The sequence below is a fragment of the Anolis carolinensis genome, chromosome 5 (assembly GCF_035594765.1).
Source record: "Anolis carolinensis isolate JA03-04 chromosome 5, rAnoCar3.1.pri, whole genome shotgun sequence".
Lineage (NCBI taxonomy): Eukaryota > Metazoa > Chordata > Lepidosauria > Squamata > Dactyloidae > Anolis > Anolis carolinensis.
Genome location: NC_085845.1, coordinates 112,279,958 through 112,297,475, shown reverse-complemented (window position 1 = coordinate 112,297,475; position 17,518 = coordinate 112,279,958). Strand labels below are relative to the sequence as shown.

General features: G+C 39.8%; 1 protein-coding gene across 1 annotated transcript in view; it reads left to right on the top strand.

Annotated features, from left to right (window-relative positions):
* The window catches only part of lgi2 (leucine rich repeat LGI family member 2), a 57,160-nt gene extending 44,874 nt beyond the window's left edge, over positions 1-12,286 (top strand). The window contains exon 8 of the mRNA XM_003228524.3: positions 755-12,286. Coding sequence (XP_003228572.1) covers positions 755-1,572 — 818 coding nt within the window. The 3' untranslated portion in view covers positions 1,573-12,286. The remainder of the gene's footprint in view (positions 1-754) is intronic.
* The last annotated feature ends 5,232 nt before the right edge of the window (positions 12,287-17,518 follow it).

Below are 17,518 nucleotides of genomic sequence, written 5' to 3'. Positions count from 1 at the left end.
GATGGGCCCTTAGAATGAATTCCTATAACAGAAACCTTTCTTTATTTATCCTAAGTTGCTCTTATGTGTCTTAAACATACCTTATGGACTGCATCCTCTTTTATAAAAAGTACGTTCGAAACAGTCAGTATAGTCAGTAGGCATGTCCGATCGATGAAAAAAATGTTTCAGTTCTCGTTTCTAAAGTAGGGGGCGCTGCCGCTTCGATATAGAAAGTATTTCCGATTTTTTCACCCAAAAATTTCAGATATTTCCGAAAATTCGTAATGCTTCTAAATGTTTCTAAAATGGCAGACGCGCATGCGCAATCGCTACATACCAGGCTTGTATGGCAATCTTCCATGTGGACGCAGAAGACGCTAGCCCCCACCTTTGCATCCCTCGTGGAAGCTTCTGATTGGCTGGGGAGCAGCAGCCATATTAGGCTGTGCTAAGCTCCCATTCAAGGTAGGTTGCAGAAACAAAAAATATATTTTTAAAAATATATTAAAAAAAATTTTTTTTGGGGAAAAAAATTAACGAAACATTAAGAGACAATTAGAGAATGGGCCAACAATGGTTCGAATTACATTGCTGGTTGAGCTGTGAGACAATGTCTCGGAATGCGTATCAAAAAGCGAGAACAATCCGAAATAATTCCGATATACGATTCAAAACAATTTTTTGGACATGTCTAATAGTCAGTATTTTGATTCAAAGGCTTTACTTCTCCAGTTGTGTTCTGCTAATATTCTTGTTTTGTTTGCACCAACAGGTCAGTCCATAGTGGGATGCAAGGCTATCTTGATTGAGGATCAAGTTTTTGTGGTGGTTGCTCAACTTTTTGGCGGCTCACACATTTACAAGTATGAGGAAAACTGGACAAAATTTGTCAAGTTCCAAGACATAGAAGTCTCCCGCATTTCAAAGCCAAATGATATAGAACTTTTTCAGATAGAGGGTGAAACCTTCTTTGTCATCGCAGATAGCTCGAAGGCTGGGTTGACAACCATTTATAAATGGAATAACAAGGGATTCTACTCTTATCAATCCCTGCATGAATGGTTTCGGGACACAGATGCCGAGTTTGTTGATATAGATGGAAAATCTCATCTGATCTTGTCAAGCCGCTCACAGATTCCCATTATCCTTCAATGGAACAAAAATTCCAAAAAGTTTCTCCCACACAGTGAGATCCCCAACATGGAAGACGTGTTGGCTGTGAAAAGCTTCCGGATAGAAGATACCCTCTACATCACGCTCACAAGATTTATTGGTGACTCAAGAGTAATGAAGTGGAATAGCAAACAATTTGTGGAGATTCAGGCTCTTCCTTCTCGGGGAGCCATGACCCTTCAGCCTTTCGCCTTTAAGAGTCATCATTACCTAGCCTTGGGAAGTGACTACACTTTCTCCCAAATTTTCCAGTGGGATGAGGAGAAGAAGCTCTTTAAAATATTTAAAGAGATCTACGTGCAGGCGCCTCGCTCCTTCACAGCTGTGTCAACAGATAGAAGAGATTTTTTCTTTGCTTCTAGTTTTAAAGGCCACACACAAATATTTGAACACATCACTGTCGATTTGAGTTTATGAAGAAGCTCTGGGAGCGGGAAATTCATACATAATGACATTTTCATATTTTAAAACAAGCAGAAAAAAAGGAGATTATTTGCTTCTTGGAAACAGGAAGTATCCATGGTATTAGTCAGAAGTTTTCTGAATTTTTTAGAAGTTTGCATATTTAATCAGGGATTGCATTAACTTGGATCTAACTGCATGCCCACATTACCATTGGTTAAGATTCTTTCAAACCTATTATTACTCAGAAAGGGAATGTGATGCATTAAAAACAATTCTAACCAATCTAAAAGAAATGATGTAAAATTGAAGAAGGAAAACCAGAAGAGATAGGACAGGCCCACTGCGTTAAAGAAAAGAAGAAAAAACTAATGATTTGAGCCAAGCTTTCCAGAAGTGGAATGTAATAAGTGACTCTACATACTTGACTGTCATGTCTAAAAGTGATCTCAAGGAGGAAAAGGTCTGTCAGGGTCATAGGTGTGGAAATGAGCCCTTCACATTGCAGAGGAAATGAAAACAGCTCTATGTGTTGGCTTTTGGGGTGGCTGTTGCTGGAGGGGCCCCTGGAGTCATATCATGGTCCCTATGTCATCCGTGCACGATTGGTTGCCAATCTGCACAGAGTTTCTAAGAGAGAAACAGTTGTAGACACAAGGAAGAACTGTGGTACCAGTCACTAGGACAATAGAGGAAAATAACTACCAGTCCTCAGATAACTGAGGAGCACATCTGTGAAGCGCAATAGTGAATTCTGATTTTGTGCAAGTTGATTCTGTTTGTTAAAATTTGCTTGCCTAATCTGTTTTAAGGGAAGGATGAAGAGTGTGCATGTGACACATTCCCTAAAATTCTTATCAAGGTGGCTACCTCATGGCAGATCTGTAGTGAGCGTGATCAAACTCTGAACCAATTCATTTAATAGCCAGCCTCTGTTAATGTAGTGATTTTCATGGCCTAAACCAGTGGTTCTCAATTTGGGGATCCCTAGACGTTTTGGCCTACAACTCCCAGAAATCCCAGCCAATTTACCAGCTGTTAGGATTTCTGGGAGTTGAAGGCCAAAACATCTGGGGACCCACAGGTTGAGAATCACTGGCCTAAATGTAGTGAAGGCAAGGCACATGTCTTGCTTACAGAGTTTAGCAAAGAAACATGACAAGTGACAACATTTTACTACCGCGGTTGTTTCATCTGCTGTTCCCTCAGATGGCCCCAGTCCAAACCATAAACATTTCGCAGTGCCATGGAAGGGAATCATGCACTTGTTTAATGCTGTTATTGAAAGATGTGAGGATGCATAGTCCTTATCTTTGGTTGGATCACAAACCATTAATTCTGCTTTAAGTCTTTCATGAACTTCCTGATTAATTTTGATAAGGACCACCATATGTGGGTTTTGGTACTTTTTATGCTGTTGGTCAATTTGAGTCTTCTTTGCTTTGTTTATCGGTTTTATTCACTCCATACAAAATTTGAATGAACTTCTCATTTTGGTTATTATTAGGCAATTAGGTTAGACCTAAGGTTCAAATGAGAATATTATAAGTAACAACAAGTTTAGCTTCAAATTATTAAGTGTTTCTAAATGGCAATGGGCTGTGTGTGCATCTAGTTCCCAGCTTTTCTAACATAAATATAAATATAAAAAGAGAGAAATTAAAAAAAATTATGGCAACATTTCATAGTTTCAGGATGGCTCTCCTCCCGCCCCAGTTAGCATTAATTATTTCCCCTCAGGAAAAATAAACATGTCTATAAACAGAATAGACATGTTATTGGAATTGAATTGTTGTCTGTTGTAAGGCCACCCTGGGTCCCCTTTGGGGTACAAATGTTGGAAATAAATAAATAGGAACACTAGGATGACAATAATTACAGCAGAAAGTGTTTTAACCTGTAATTCAGTGTATAGATTATAGATCACACTGTACCTTCGTTTTTTGTACTTCCCAGGATCTGAACAATTCAAAAAGAAAATCTAATTGTCAAGAAATTTATTTTCCTTTGAGATCCTTGTGAAAAAAATTACAGCACTTATCACAATATAGCTAAGTGTATAGGATCCCCTTCCTTGTTTTTGAGAGCCAAATTGCCCAGGTAATGATATAAGCTTGGCAGGTGAATCCTGGGACATATCTACACTGAACCCTTAGGTTGGTGTGTGGTGTGATCAGCTCTATGGCAGCTAAATGCTACATAGGGGCTGATTTGGCATAATCCAAGGAAAAGCAACAAATACGGCTTCTACTCTAGATTAAGCCAACTCAGGGGAAAAGATGACTCCTGAAGCAGGGGTTGGGTTCTCCTCTGAGTTAAGGCTTGTCAAGACAACTGAGCCAGTTTCTAAACAGAACCAGCTTCAGCTGTCTTGACCGCCATAATGTCCCCTCCCACCCCGTTTCCCTATATTGTGGTTGGCTACAGCCATGACATATCACTTCATCACCCAGGGCTTGGGCTCCATCCTACAACGCTTCCAGGACAGAGCCAAATGGAGCCCATCACATAACCCAGGACTACTTCCAGTGAGGCTCCATCCTGGAAACGTTGTAAGACAAAGCCCTGAGAACACGGCTACCCGTGTTCTCATTAGGAAAGCCGGGAATAGCGGCTGTCAGGGCAGTGACAATTTCTGCTGTGAGATGGGGAAGGGGGTGATGCGGGCGATGTGGGGCATGAGACAACAATTTCCCCCACTGCCCGCTGGATTTGCCCCGCTGCCCCATGGATGCCCCATTGCCCCCGCAATGTAATGAGGTCCATAGGCACCTACATTACTCTTAAGGGTCCACAGGCATTGTTGCAGGTCCCAAAAATGGGGGATCTACCAGGTTCACTACCAGGAAGAGGAAGAGCAGGGAATTTTAGTTAACCTGGTAGATCCCCAAGAGTAAGAGTCCATGTCGTGGCTCTGGCCAACCAGTGGGAGAAGTGGCAGATAGGTCCCCAGCCCAGTGACCTATCTACCACAGGGAGGTTTAGGGCCACAAAATGGGCCCAACCCAGCATCCAGCACCAGATCAAGCCCATTTTATGGGTCAAGGCAGAAGAGCCTTTTAAAAATGAACATGCAGTGAAATAGTTCACCATCACACCTTCTTTTCTGGGTCCCATTGACCATCCCTTTCTCCTACCTACTTAAGCAAAGAGAGTCTTCATTTTCTGTGTTGTCGAAGGCTTTCATGGCCGGAATCACAGGGTTGTTGTGTGTTTTCCGGGCTGTATGGCCATGTTCCACAAGTATTCTCTCCAGAAGCATTTGTTCTGTCCTCCAACAGACAAGAATCCTTTCTCCCACCCTGGACCTCCCACAGATATATAAATCTTCCTTGCTTAGTCTTTCCAATATACCTCACAACCTCTGAGGATGCCTGCCATAGATGTGGACAAAACGTCAGGAAAGAATACTTCTGGAACATGACCATAAAGCCCTGAAAACACACAACAACCCTCTTCATTTTCTTCTTTGCAGGAGATGTGAGAAGAGAATGGAGCAATGAGGACAAAAGGGACAGAAAGCACAGTGAAAGCAGGAACACTTCTTATTGCTAAAGATAACAGTGTGATCTTTGCCATGAAGCTTGCCAACTCTTAACTCATAGACATCAGAGTTGTCAGTAGTGCCAACAAGGCATCAGAGAAAGCATTCTTATTTTTGCCCTTTCTCTCCTTAACAGACCTTTTCTTAAATTACACTGAAGTTACTTGCATGCCGAGCTCGTTCTTCAGTCAAGCAGTTTCTTCAGATGGCCTTTCTTCTGTTGGTCTTTCTTCTGATGTCGACAATATTTTATATAACTTTGCATTAAGTGAGCCAAAATTCTCTTTTATCCCCTACCTATATGAGATGCACCAGCAAAGTGATAACTGACCACATTGGTGTTAAATGAAGCCTGGGAAACGCTAGCAGTAGGTCACTCCAGGCAATCTAGCTGATGGAAAGCTCTGCTGATGCTGAAATGAAGCCGGCCCAGTGAATGATTCAAGAACCAAACTTTGTTCAGCAGGCTTTAAAAATAAATGTTACAGATGACAGAGTGAATGCAGGTTGTGGCCTTCATTCATCATAACGAAAGTGGCATTGCCGTGTGTGGCTTTGTCATGGGTGGCTGGGAACAGGCGGTATGTTTTGCCAAACAAGCCGTGCTCTCTTCTTCTGTCCAGGTTACAAAACAAAATTGTCCTATAACAAAGCAATATGATTATTTTTCCTCAATGGAACAGAGTAGAGACTTTATCCAGAAAGTTAACTTTACCCAGACAACTTGCTGTCTGTGGTCAGAGGCCACGCTCAGGGTTTTAATATAGCAATATTTGGCATGCTAGAGCAATAAGATGATAGCCAAAATCCAAAGAAAATATTAAAGGATCTTGTGACACCTTAGAGACTTGTATATTCACTAGCTTTTATGGATTCAAGTCCACTTGTGTCAGAGGCAGACAGGAAAGGTTATTCTTAAATAAACATAGTGGTCTTTAAGATACCCTGGGATTCCTTCTGGTTTATGCTGCAATAAGTGTAAAATGGATACCCCTTCTGTAATTTGAAGTAAATGATGCGTACTTCTGTCCCACTGGTATCAAGGAGACATGCACATTTCATTCCTCAGATCCATTTTTTCAATGTCTTATGGGTGAATGCCATGATTGCTGGATGAAATTCACTCCATCCAGCATCATTCCATTGTAAAATTCAGTTAAACATTCTCAATAAGACAAAATCTGTAAGACACTACCAATAAGTTAGTGGGTAAGAATCCCACTATCAACCAAGCTAGCGCTCAGCAACATTTAATTACTTCAATTTTCCTGTTTTTGAAAAGACAACAACACGATCTGCTATAAGCATGAATGTTGACTTTTATTTCTAATGTGCGAAGTAAAACAGATCATGATATAATAAGTCTTAGCTAATATCATTAAAAGAAAGAAAATCCTCAGAAATGATCAAGTATATGGTGTCTGCTGGTTTTTCTCTCGTCCATAAAGCAGTTTCATATGTATGGTAGACTGTGTTTCACTCCTGCCTTTCAGCACAACATATCATATACAGTAGAATCTCAGTTATCCAACATAAACGGGCCGGTAGAACGTTGGATAAGCAAATATGTTGGATAATAAGGAGGGATTAAGGAAAAGCCTATTAAACATCAAATTAGGTTATGATTTTACAAATTAAGCACCAAAACATCATGCTTTACAACAAATTTGACAGAAAAAACAGTTCAATACGAAATAATGCTATGTAGTAATTACTGTATTTACTAATTTAGCACCAAAATATTACAATGCATTGAAAACATCGACTACAAAAATGTGTTGGATAATCCAGAATGTTGGATAAGCGAGTGTTGGATAAGTGAGACTCTACTGTATACTCGAGTATAAGCCAACCCGAATATAAGCCGAGGCACCTAATTTTACCACAAAAACTTGAAAAATTTATTAACTCGAGTATAAGTCGAGTGTGGGAAATGCAGCATCTACTGGTAAATTTCAAAAACAAAAATAGATACCAATAAAATTACATTAATTGAGGCATCATTGGGTTAAATGTTTTTGAATATTTACATAAAACAGTAATTTAAGATACAGTAGAGTCTCACTTATCCAACACTCGCTTAACCAACGTTCTGGATTATCCAACGCATTTTTGTAGTTAATGTTTTCAATACATCATGATATTTTGGTGCTAAATTCATAAATACAGTAATTACATCATAACATTACTGCGTATTGAACTACTTTTTCTGTCTAATTTGTTGTATAACAGGATGTTTTGATGCTTAATTTATAAAATCATAACCTAATTTAATGTTTAATAGGCTTTTCCTTAATCTCTCCTTATTATCTAACATATTTGCTTATCCAACATTCTGCCGGCCCGTTTACGTTGGATAAGCGAGACTCTACTGTAATAATAAGACTTCAATAAGATGAGACTGTTCAACTCTGATTACCTGTATATTCAAGTATAAACCAACCCAAATATAAGCCGGCCAAGACCCTCATTCAAATATAAGCCATGGGGGGATTTTTCAGCTCTGAAAACTTGGCTTATACTTGACTGTATAGGATACTTAGAATCACAGAGTTGGAAGAGACCACAAGGACCATCCACTCCACCTCCCTGTCATGTATTTTGATTATTTTCTTCATCCCTCACTTGCAGCCACCATATCATTCACACAACTACGTGACAAAACTTAAAATTAAATATACTGTTCGAGACAAAGATCACCTGCTGAGACTTTGAAACTGTACCTCTCAGTCCTAAACCCAACACTCGAACCATTAGAATGCACTGGCTTAGGTTTCCCACTGCAATTAATGGGGTGTAATAGCACTTGATTTGGGCTGCATTGTGCCTCTGTTTTTAACATTACTTTCAGAAGGGTTTCCCGCATAAGAGGCAGGCTGTATAAGTAAACCACTAACTATAATTAAATTGTCTTTGGTGGACCAAAGATCTGATATGGTATACAACATCTTCCTGGAGGCAGCAAGCATTTGTTTGGGTGGGTATTGGTATCATAGTTTCAGGGTGGATTACTATTTTCATAATTCCTTCGGTAAATGCTAGCTCATGCTGACAGGAGCTGCAATCCAGCAACTTATGGAAGAGCACAGTTTCCCACCCTTTGCGTCACCTTTCTTTATTGAGTCAAACATTCTTCTGTTTTGCTGAGGAATCCCTTATGAGTCCCTTAGGAGTCCCGTGCAGTTAGATATGTGTAGGTTCACCTCCAACATCCAGCTGTGGCTCTTCCATTCGTACATTTCTCTTAGAAAGCTTAATTAATCTCACATAGTTGTGTGGAAGGGGACACAGTCCTTATATCCCAGGATCTGATCTCAGATTTCTTCCACACAGCTGTGTGGAGCCCACATTGAGCTGGATTGTATGGCGGTGTGGACTCATATAATCCAGTTCAAAGTAGATATTGTGGATTATCTGCAACAAAAAAGTAAAGATAAATTAATTGAAACAGCATCATTATAACTCTATGGTACAGGATATAAGAAAGCTAGGAATTCTAAAGAAACAATTATCAGTACTTTGCACAATAATAATAATAATAATAATAATTTTATTTTGTACCCCACCTCCATCTCCTCGAAGTGACTCAGGGCAGCTTACATATGGTACAAAGTGTCTAAAATAATGCATAAAATAAACACACAGTGCAATACAAAATAAAACCAGCAGTACAGTAGAGTCTCACTTATCCAAGCCTCGCTTATCCAAGTTTCTGGATTATCCAAGCCATTTTTGTAGTCAATGTTTTCAATATACAGTAGAGTCTCACTTATCCAACATAAACGGGCTGGCAGAACATTGGGTAAGCGAATATGTTGGATAATAAGGAGGGATTAAGGAAAAGCCTATTAAAAATCAAATTAGATTATGATTTTACAAATTAAGCACCAAAACATCATGTTATACAACAAATTTGACAGAAAAAGTAGTTCATTACACATTAATGCTATGTAGTAATTACTGTATTTACAAATTTAGCACCAAAATATCATGCTATATTGAAAACGTTGACTACAAAAATGCGTTGGATAATCCAGAATGTTGGATAAGTGAGACTCTACTGTATCATGATATTTTGGTGCTAAATTCGTAAATACAGTAATTACAACATAACATTACTGCGTATTGAACTGTTTTTTCTGTCAAATATGTTGCAAAACATGATGTTTTGGTGCTTAATTTGTAAAATCATAACCTAATTTGATGTTTGATAGGCTTTTCCTTAATCCCTCCTTATTATCCAAGATATTCGCTTATCCAAGCTTCTGCCGGCCCGTTTAGATTGGATAAGTGAGACTCTACTGTATATAAAACAACAATTTGAACTCAGACCAGCACCCAATAACCTATACTGGCAAGTGTCATAAAAACATGGCCAGTTGTAAACAAGAAGGGAAAGGGATAGTGCAAGTTGGAGCTAAGAAACAAGGGCATGGGATGAAAGTGCAGTGCTGTATCATAATTGTGGACCATTGGGCTAGACATTCTTATTATAGTATAAAAGTACAACCAAGTGATAGATGGGGTTGGTGCAACAATGACAAAATGTCATATATTACACAGTGTGTTTTCACATGTGAGATTTCTCAGGTTGAATTGGTAATAACCTAATAAAGCCACAGTGGCTCATTTTTTTCATGTCAGGAGCAACTTGAGAAACTGCAAGTCGCCTCTGGTGTGAGAGAATTGGCCATCTGCAAGGACGTTACCCAGGGGACGCCCAATATTTTACCATCTTGTGGGAGGCGTCTCTCATGTCACTGCATGGGAAGTTGGAGCTGACAGACGGGAGCTCACCCCGCTACCCAATTTGAACTGCTGACACATTATGCCACCGGGGGCACCACAGAGGCTCATTGAAAGTAATGGAATTGAAGTCAGTTGTGACTGACTTGTGTCTCCTTGATTTGAAGCTTTGTTCCAGCTAGGTTGGCTAGCTAGTGCTTGCTAGGCCAAGTTTATGCCTTCCAAAATCATTATTGTATGTTCTGTCAAGGTTAGAGAAATGCATAACTGGCATGGGTACAGCAATCACAATTCACTTGGGGAAAGCAATAAGTAGTAATTATAGCATTAGTATGTCCTTATATATAGATCATGAGGGCGATTAAGCAGCAAAGAAAATATCTTTCTTACACACAGGACAAAAACAAAGGAAAAACAACCTAGTTTCCATAATGGAGCGGTTATGGATTTTGGGTCTATCCCAGTGGTTCTCAACCTGTGGGTCCCCAGATGTTTTGGCCTTCAACTCCCAGAAATCCTAACAGCTGGTAAACTGGCTGGAATTTCTGGGAATTGTAGGCTAAAACACCCGGAGACCCACAGGTTGAGAACCACTGGTGTATCCTCTCAAAAATACAAATCTTATAAAGGTAACAGATAGATTATAATGAATCAGCCAATGAACACCCATCAGTTTCAAAAGACTTTAGAGACAGCTAATTTATACTATCTTGTTATTAGAACATCAGAGTCTATCGAATTCGGAGGTTAAATTCTGGAGGTTAGATATACTTAATCTTCCTGAAATGGGTAAGTGCATGTTTTTCTAAATAGGACCAAGTTGGATCATAATAATAAGCAAACCTATTTGGAATAAAGATTCAATAAAATAAGCATAATTCATATTCAAGTAAACATGGATTATGATCATATTATAATTATAATCTGGGCCAAATTAAGGCATTTAGGACTCACCGATTTTAATGTGAAAATGTTGAAGGCTTTCACAGCCGGAATCACTGGGTTGCTGTGAGTTTTCCACACTGTATGGCCATGTTCCAGAAGCATTATTTCCTGATGTTTTGCCCACATCTGTGGCAGGCATTCTCAGAGGTTAGGAGGTCTGTTGGAAACTAGGCAAGTGGGGTTTATATATCTGTGGAATATACAGGGTGAGAGGAAGAACACGTGTCTGTTGGAGGCAAGTGTGAATGTTGCAACAGTTTCCAACAGACCTCACAACCTCTGAGGATGCTTACTATAGATGTGGGCAAAATGTCAGGAGAGAATGCTTCTGGAACATGGCCACAGCAACTTAATGTGGAAGTGTTGCACAGAGAGCTGCATGCTCAAATCTCTCACAGAAAGCAATGAGAGGTGAAGATGCTATTCTCAGACTGTATCACTTCAACAGTTGAGCCTATGCTGCCTGAGACCCTTTTATAAAGAAACAAGGTTCTGAATCCAGGTTGACTTTGCTTCTGCAATGACCAAGTCACAAAATTAGGACCAAGGACACAATGCAGCAAAATTAGAAATTTTCAAGCCCAATTGCTTTCAGTGTAAGAGCTAAGTATACCCATAACTCTCCCATTAAGCATGTGCTTAATTCTCCCATTAAAATTAATGGAATGTAAAAATGTTTAACTTTTGCTATATTACGCCCTTGCTGTTTGAAAGATAACAGATCAGTACTATTGGATGAAAGACACTGGGAATGGATTGGAAACGCAGAGGAAGGGGACAGAAATGTATTAAGAAAATGAACTCTTATTGCAACATCCTCTTAATACTTAAAAAAAGTTTTGAAAGAGGAAGAACGTTGCACAAAGTATCTTGTCAAATCATACTTCTACTGTTTTTGCAGCATGTTACAATGCAAGCATGAAAAACAGATATATACTGATATATAAAGAAGGTGAAATGCAAGTTTGCCAGATGTTTTGTTTGTTTTTTATGGATTGTGAAAACAGCTTCAGAGTATCTGAGCCTAAACACAACTTTGTTGTTTCCATTGTCTTCATTTAGAGAAAGAACAATGGGCACAATGAAGGTCTACCTGTCCCTGAGCACAATGAGGACCCACAAATTTTACTGCAAAAGTAAAGCATGCACATTTCCATCTCATTGAAATCTATAGGACAAGACAGTCTATATTTGGCTGGATCACATCCTACATATTAGAGTAGGAGTAACTATATCTATGCATAGTTCATACAGTCATGCAACTGTCTACAACACAAGCCATGTGCAAAGAAAAGTGGTAACAACAACAAGCAGTTTCACACAATTTTTAGGTATGTATATACGCTGTAGTTTATAACAGTATTGTGGCAGCAATAGAAGCATTTCAAGGCTGTACATATGTATTGCTCTTTTATACAGAAATTATCTTCGATGCTCCGAAAGCATATGTGTACTCTGTCAGTATCTGAATAAAAATCAAAGTTAGCAAAATAATGTCCCTTTTTTCTGTGAAAATGATTGGGTCAGAAATGTGAGCACAGCTAAGGCTGGATCTACACTATATATTCCAGGACTTGATCCCAAATGATCTGCTTTGAACTAGATTATATGGGTCCCTACTGCCATATTTTTTTTTCCGTGTCAGGAGTGACTTGACAAACTGCAAGTCGCTTCTGGTGTGAGAGAATTGGCTGTCTACATTGCCCAGGGGATGCTTGGATGTTTTACCATCCTGTGGGAGGCTTCTCTCATCTCTCCACATGGGAAGCTGGAGCTGACAGATGGGAGCTTACCCTGCTCCTCAGATTCGAACCACCGACCTTTCTGTCAGCAGTCCTACTGGTACAAGGGTTTGACCCATTGCACCACCGGGGGCCCTTCACGGCCATATAATCTGGCATAAGAAGATAATCGCACTGCCATATAATCTGGGATAAACAGATAATCTGGGATCAGATCCTAAAGTAATGTAGAAGAGGCCTAAGTCTCATGGACTTTTATGAAGATAGGGTTTTTGTGTGTGGTGTTTGCATGCCCTTTAACTTTTCACAAATTCAAGTTGAGACACATCTGGCCAAAAGAACAAGTGGATGTGGTCAGGGAGACCAAATGTATCAATTTCTCAGGGAGCTCCTCTTGGCCTATGTCATTTTGCTGCCAAAACCAAGGCTCAACAAAACCCAATGCAATCCCTTGGGCAGCACTTTAAAAACAGGGTGGACATATTGTGATTTTGTAGATGATGCTGGAGTGTGACCCTCCTTCAACCTTAGATAGCATGGTTTGGGAGTGGGGGTGGGATAATAGGAATTGCAGGGCATGATCCCACCTTAGTTAATACAATGGGTGCCAGTCTGGTAAACTAAAGGGTGCTCAGGATGTTGGCAATCCGAATGGAAGCCCTAGGGAGGGGTCTGATTTGGTGGCAGAGATGAAGATATATACCCAGAAATAAAGCATATAATATCAGGAAAAACAGGAAGAAATCCTGTTTTGTAAATCCATTATATGTTCCGTGTTTCTCCCGGGGCTTTGTGAGGGGATTATGTTAACTAAGGTCTTGCCATCCCCTGAGGTCTGAAGTGTGTACAGTGTCACTGTCTATGCAGCATTCTAGGAGTGTTTAATGAAAATCACTCTGAAATTATGATTGAAGTCCACGTGGGCTCCGCAATTCATCTCTATGGGGCCGTAGACTATGGGGTTCATCATTTTGGGGTCTGTTTTTTTTATTATACAGGTTCTCAATATCACCTATTCAAAACAGAGGTTGTTTTCCTAGGCAACATATTTAAACCTCACAAAAGGCTGAAGCAAAACTGTTGGACCTATTGAATGAAAGCAGCTGGAGTCTTCCCGTTTAGCAGCACATTTACTCAGGTTGGGTAGTTTTCAACACAGTACCTGATTTGGATCTTCACTTCTGCTTTTTACAATAATCAAAGTAAAGTCAACCTTCCACATTCATTGGGATCAATTCTAAATGACAGATGCATAGGACAGAAGGAGATTAAGGGTCATTTCTCAACTCGGTAAGTAATACAATGTAGGTTACGTTGGCAAGGTTTTGGTAAAATATGGCATACAACGCATATCTAATAGAGGTGTGTGCGAAAAATGTTCCTTTGTTTCCTTCGTGATATCATTTCGTTTTGACCGTTCGTCTACACAAAAGAATGATGACATTTTCATAGGAAACGAGAGACGACACAAAAATAAAAGCTGCACAATCATCATGCTTGCTTTCTTTTCCTTTCCTTTCGGCCCCATAACAAGCAGGTACTGACAGAGGGCTGCTTTCCCATTACAGCTGATGGGAATGGCTGTTAATAATAATATTAATGGCTGATCAATGGCTGTTAATAATAATATTAATATAAATAACGATAGTTACTCTGGTATCCTCAGCTGAGTCTGGGAGAGCCGTGCCTCTCAATTACATCCAATGTGGATCGATGGGTCTTTATGGTAATATTTACATTCATATTAAGAACAGCAGTTATTCTGGCACCCTAAGCCAAGTCTGGGAGGGCAGTTCCTCCTAATTCCATCCAATGTGGATCGATGAGTCTTGATAATAGGAATAATATTAATAACAATAGTACTCTGGGGAAGACCCAAGCATTTTAAAAGTCGATGGGGTCAAAATGCCATCTATGTGTGGCGATTTTCACCCATCTAGCCCAAAAACCGAGGGGGGGGGGATTGAGCCACAGAAGCCCTCCCATTGCCACCAATGGCACAAGCATTTTAGTGTTTTTCATCAGCCAGATGAAAATTTGTGTCATATAGGAGGTCCATTTTCGTTAGCAGGACACAAATACGAAAATGAAACGACATGAATGAAACTACACAAAATGAACAGCAATTCTATACGAATACACACCGCTAATATTTAAACTATTAACCCTCAATAATTGGGGCTGGGGAGATTTCCAGAAGAAGACCGAGTGATGTGATGCCTTGTTAACATAATCAGTAAAAGAATACAGTAAAAACAAGAATAAGATAAAGTAATAGATGTTGTTTCCAAAACATCAACATTGTATTGCATGCATTAAAATAGAGGCATAACCTTTAGTTTCCATTTTGCAATCCAAAAGAGTAAGAGAATGGATTGCGGGAATAGCCAAAAAGGGAGATCCACTTGATAACACCAAAATAAAGGAATAAGTGTTCAATATGCATTTATGTCCACATGTTGGGGCTTGGTGAGTCCCCAGTATCTTTCCCTTCCAAATTAGACACTGGAAATGGCAGATCCAAGTACAGTTTTATTTCTGATCGGAATAAGTTGAAGGAGACCATTAATAGCAAAGGAATGTGCCACAAAATCTGAGTAGCAGTTCAGTACCTTTATAGTCCAAAGCAAGAAAGCAAGAAACATGCATGCATGGCCTTTTTCTATTCACAATGTTTTTAGGCTTCTCTCCCCCCTTTTCTGGGTGCCTCCTTTCCAAAACAATTTCTCCCTCTCTTCCCTTTCTTCTGCTTCCCCCTCCCTTCTTTCAGGTCATAAAGTCCTATTGAAAAGCCTTTCACCTAGTCCCATTCTTTCAATTGCCTTCCAAGGCTCCTGCTGTGCTTGTTTTGTTTAACATGCTAATAGAGTGAACTTTGCCATCCTGTTCATTCTGCTCCCTCCCTCTTATCCCAGTCTTTTCATTTCCCAACTTCGTTTTATTAAAATTCACACTTACAAAAATCCCATTCTCTTCACACATATATCCAGTGTAGTGCAGTGCTTTGAGTGTTGGACTAGCACTCTCGAACACCAGGATCTGAATCCCTGCTTGGCTATCAGAGCAAGGCAAAGACATTCTCTGACTAAATCTTGACATGAAATCCAGTAACAGATTCACCATGGAGTCATCATAAGTTGGAATAAGTTGAACACACCCAACAAGAACAACGGTGATCTGAATTATCTTTTCATGGTGGTTGTTTTCTTTTCACTGTTTCATGTGGTACTGGTGTTGCACTCTAGCACTGAAAACACCTTTTCACCCAGCACCACACCAGAGTCCAGTAGTTCTATCTAAAAATGTTTATGGAAGAAAGCAGATAAAAAGGGGGAAAGGGTATTTCCAAAAGGGCCAGAAGAATAGAAAATACAAAAGAGTACTAATCTAAAAATCACAAAGTATATAAAGTCAAGACAGCCAAAATCCACAACGGTACTTCAAACATAAATCCATGAACAAGAAAACAGGAACTTTTCCAAGGTAAGGTTGCTGTGTGTTTTCCGGGCTGTATGGCCATGTTCCAGAAGTATTCTCTCCTGACATTTCATCCACATCTATGACAGGCATCCTCAGAATAGGAGGGAATACTTCTGGAACATGGCCATACAGCCAGGAAAACACACAACAACCCTGTGATTCCGGCCATGAAAGCCTTCAACAACACATTTTTCAAGGTAAATCCTTCAAGAAAACAAAGGCATGGACCAGAACAGGAAACTTGAGGATACTTGAATCATGAACGTGAGAGCAGAGACAGACAGGAGAGCCATCCCATATGGCAATGTTGTCCTCTGAGAGGCATGAAGCCAATCCCACTTATTTTAAGCCCGTCCAAGTAGCCATGAGATCATGCCAAATGCACCTGGTCCTCAAAGTCTTATCACGTATTATCTCAGAACATCTAATTAATCTATTTTTCACTCAGAGCCGGTCCAACAATGAGGCAAATTAAGCGGTCGCTTCGAGCGCCAAACATACGAGGGCGCAGTCGAGACTGCTTTTTCTGTTGATTTGTTGTAAAACATGATGTTTTGGTGCTTAATTTGTAAAATCTTAATGTATTTTGATGTTTAATAGGCTTTTCCTTAATCCCTCCTTATTATCCAACATTTTCCCTTATCCAACGCTTTTATTTTTCAGTGATTTTTTTTGGGGGGGGGGGCATCAAAATTCTGTTCGCCTACACTTGAAAAATACCTCGGGCCGGCTCTGTTTTCACTCCCTCCATTCTCAAGCTTAATCTGGCTTCTCGGTAAAACTCCCCATTGTCCGAAGGCCGTTTCTCAAGAGAAATTGACCTTTCACTTCTTTCACTTTCCCCGGTTCCCTGGGAACGATCACAGGAATCCAAAACACCTGCCTCATCTGCCTGCAGAAGTCCAATGGCTGTCTTTCACAACCATTCCTACCACATAGAACCCAGACATTCTTAAAGGATTAATCTAATCAGTTGCCAAGCCCAAAAAGCCCCTGGGAGGTGGAAGGGAAATGTTCCTCTGACAACAAGATAATCCCAAGTCCCCTCTCCTGAAGAGTTTCGCCCTAACAAAACTCTGAATTTCCTTTTATATCTGGATTCATTCTCACCACCTATGTATGATTTAAAGAAGTGGTAGGTAGAACTTGCAAAATCAAAAGTTGAAAATCCTGCTTAATTTGGTAGTTATAAAGAAAACTACTTTGATTTTCAGCCTCCCTAATGGTTGTCTAGTGTTTTTTGACTTATGAACACAAAGTGACTGCAAAAGTTAATGTCTGAAATGTTCCTAATTGGTTTTGTTTTGTCTCACACAACATTTTCACCAAAGACAGGGTTCATTAATTTAGTAGGAAACATCTTTAAAGCTTGGTTCTGGCAAAAGCCTATTCAGAATTCCGGACAGAGTCACCTAACTGAAAAGCACTTTATTATCCCTTTCTATTCGATGAAAGAACGGAACTTCCAGGGTTTTCTGGCACTAATCTATCCATCCATTGGCAG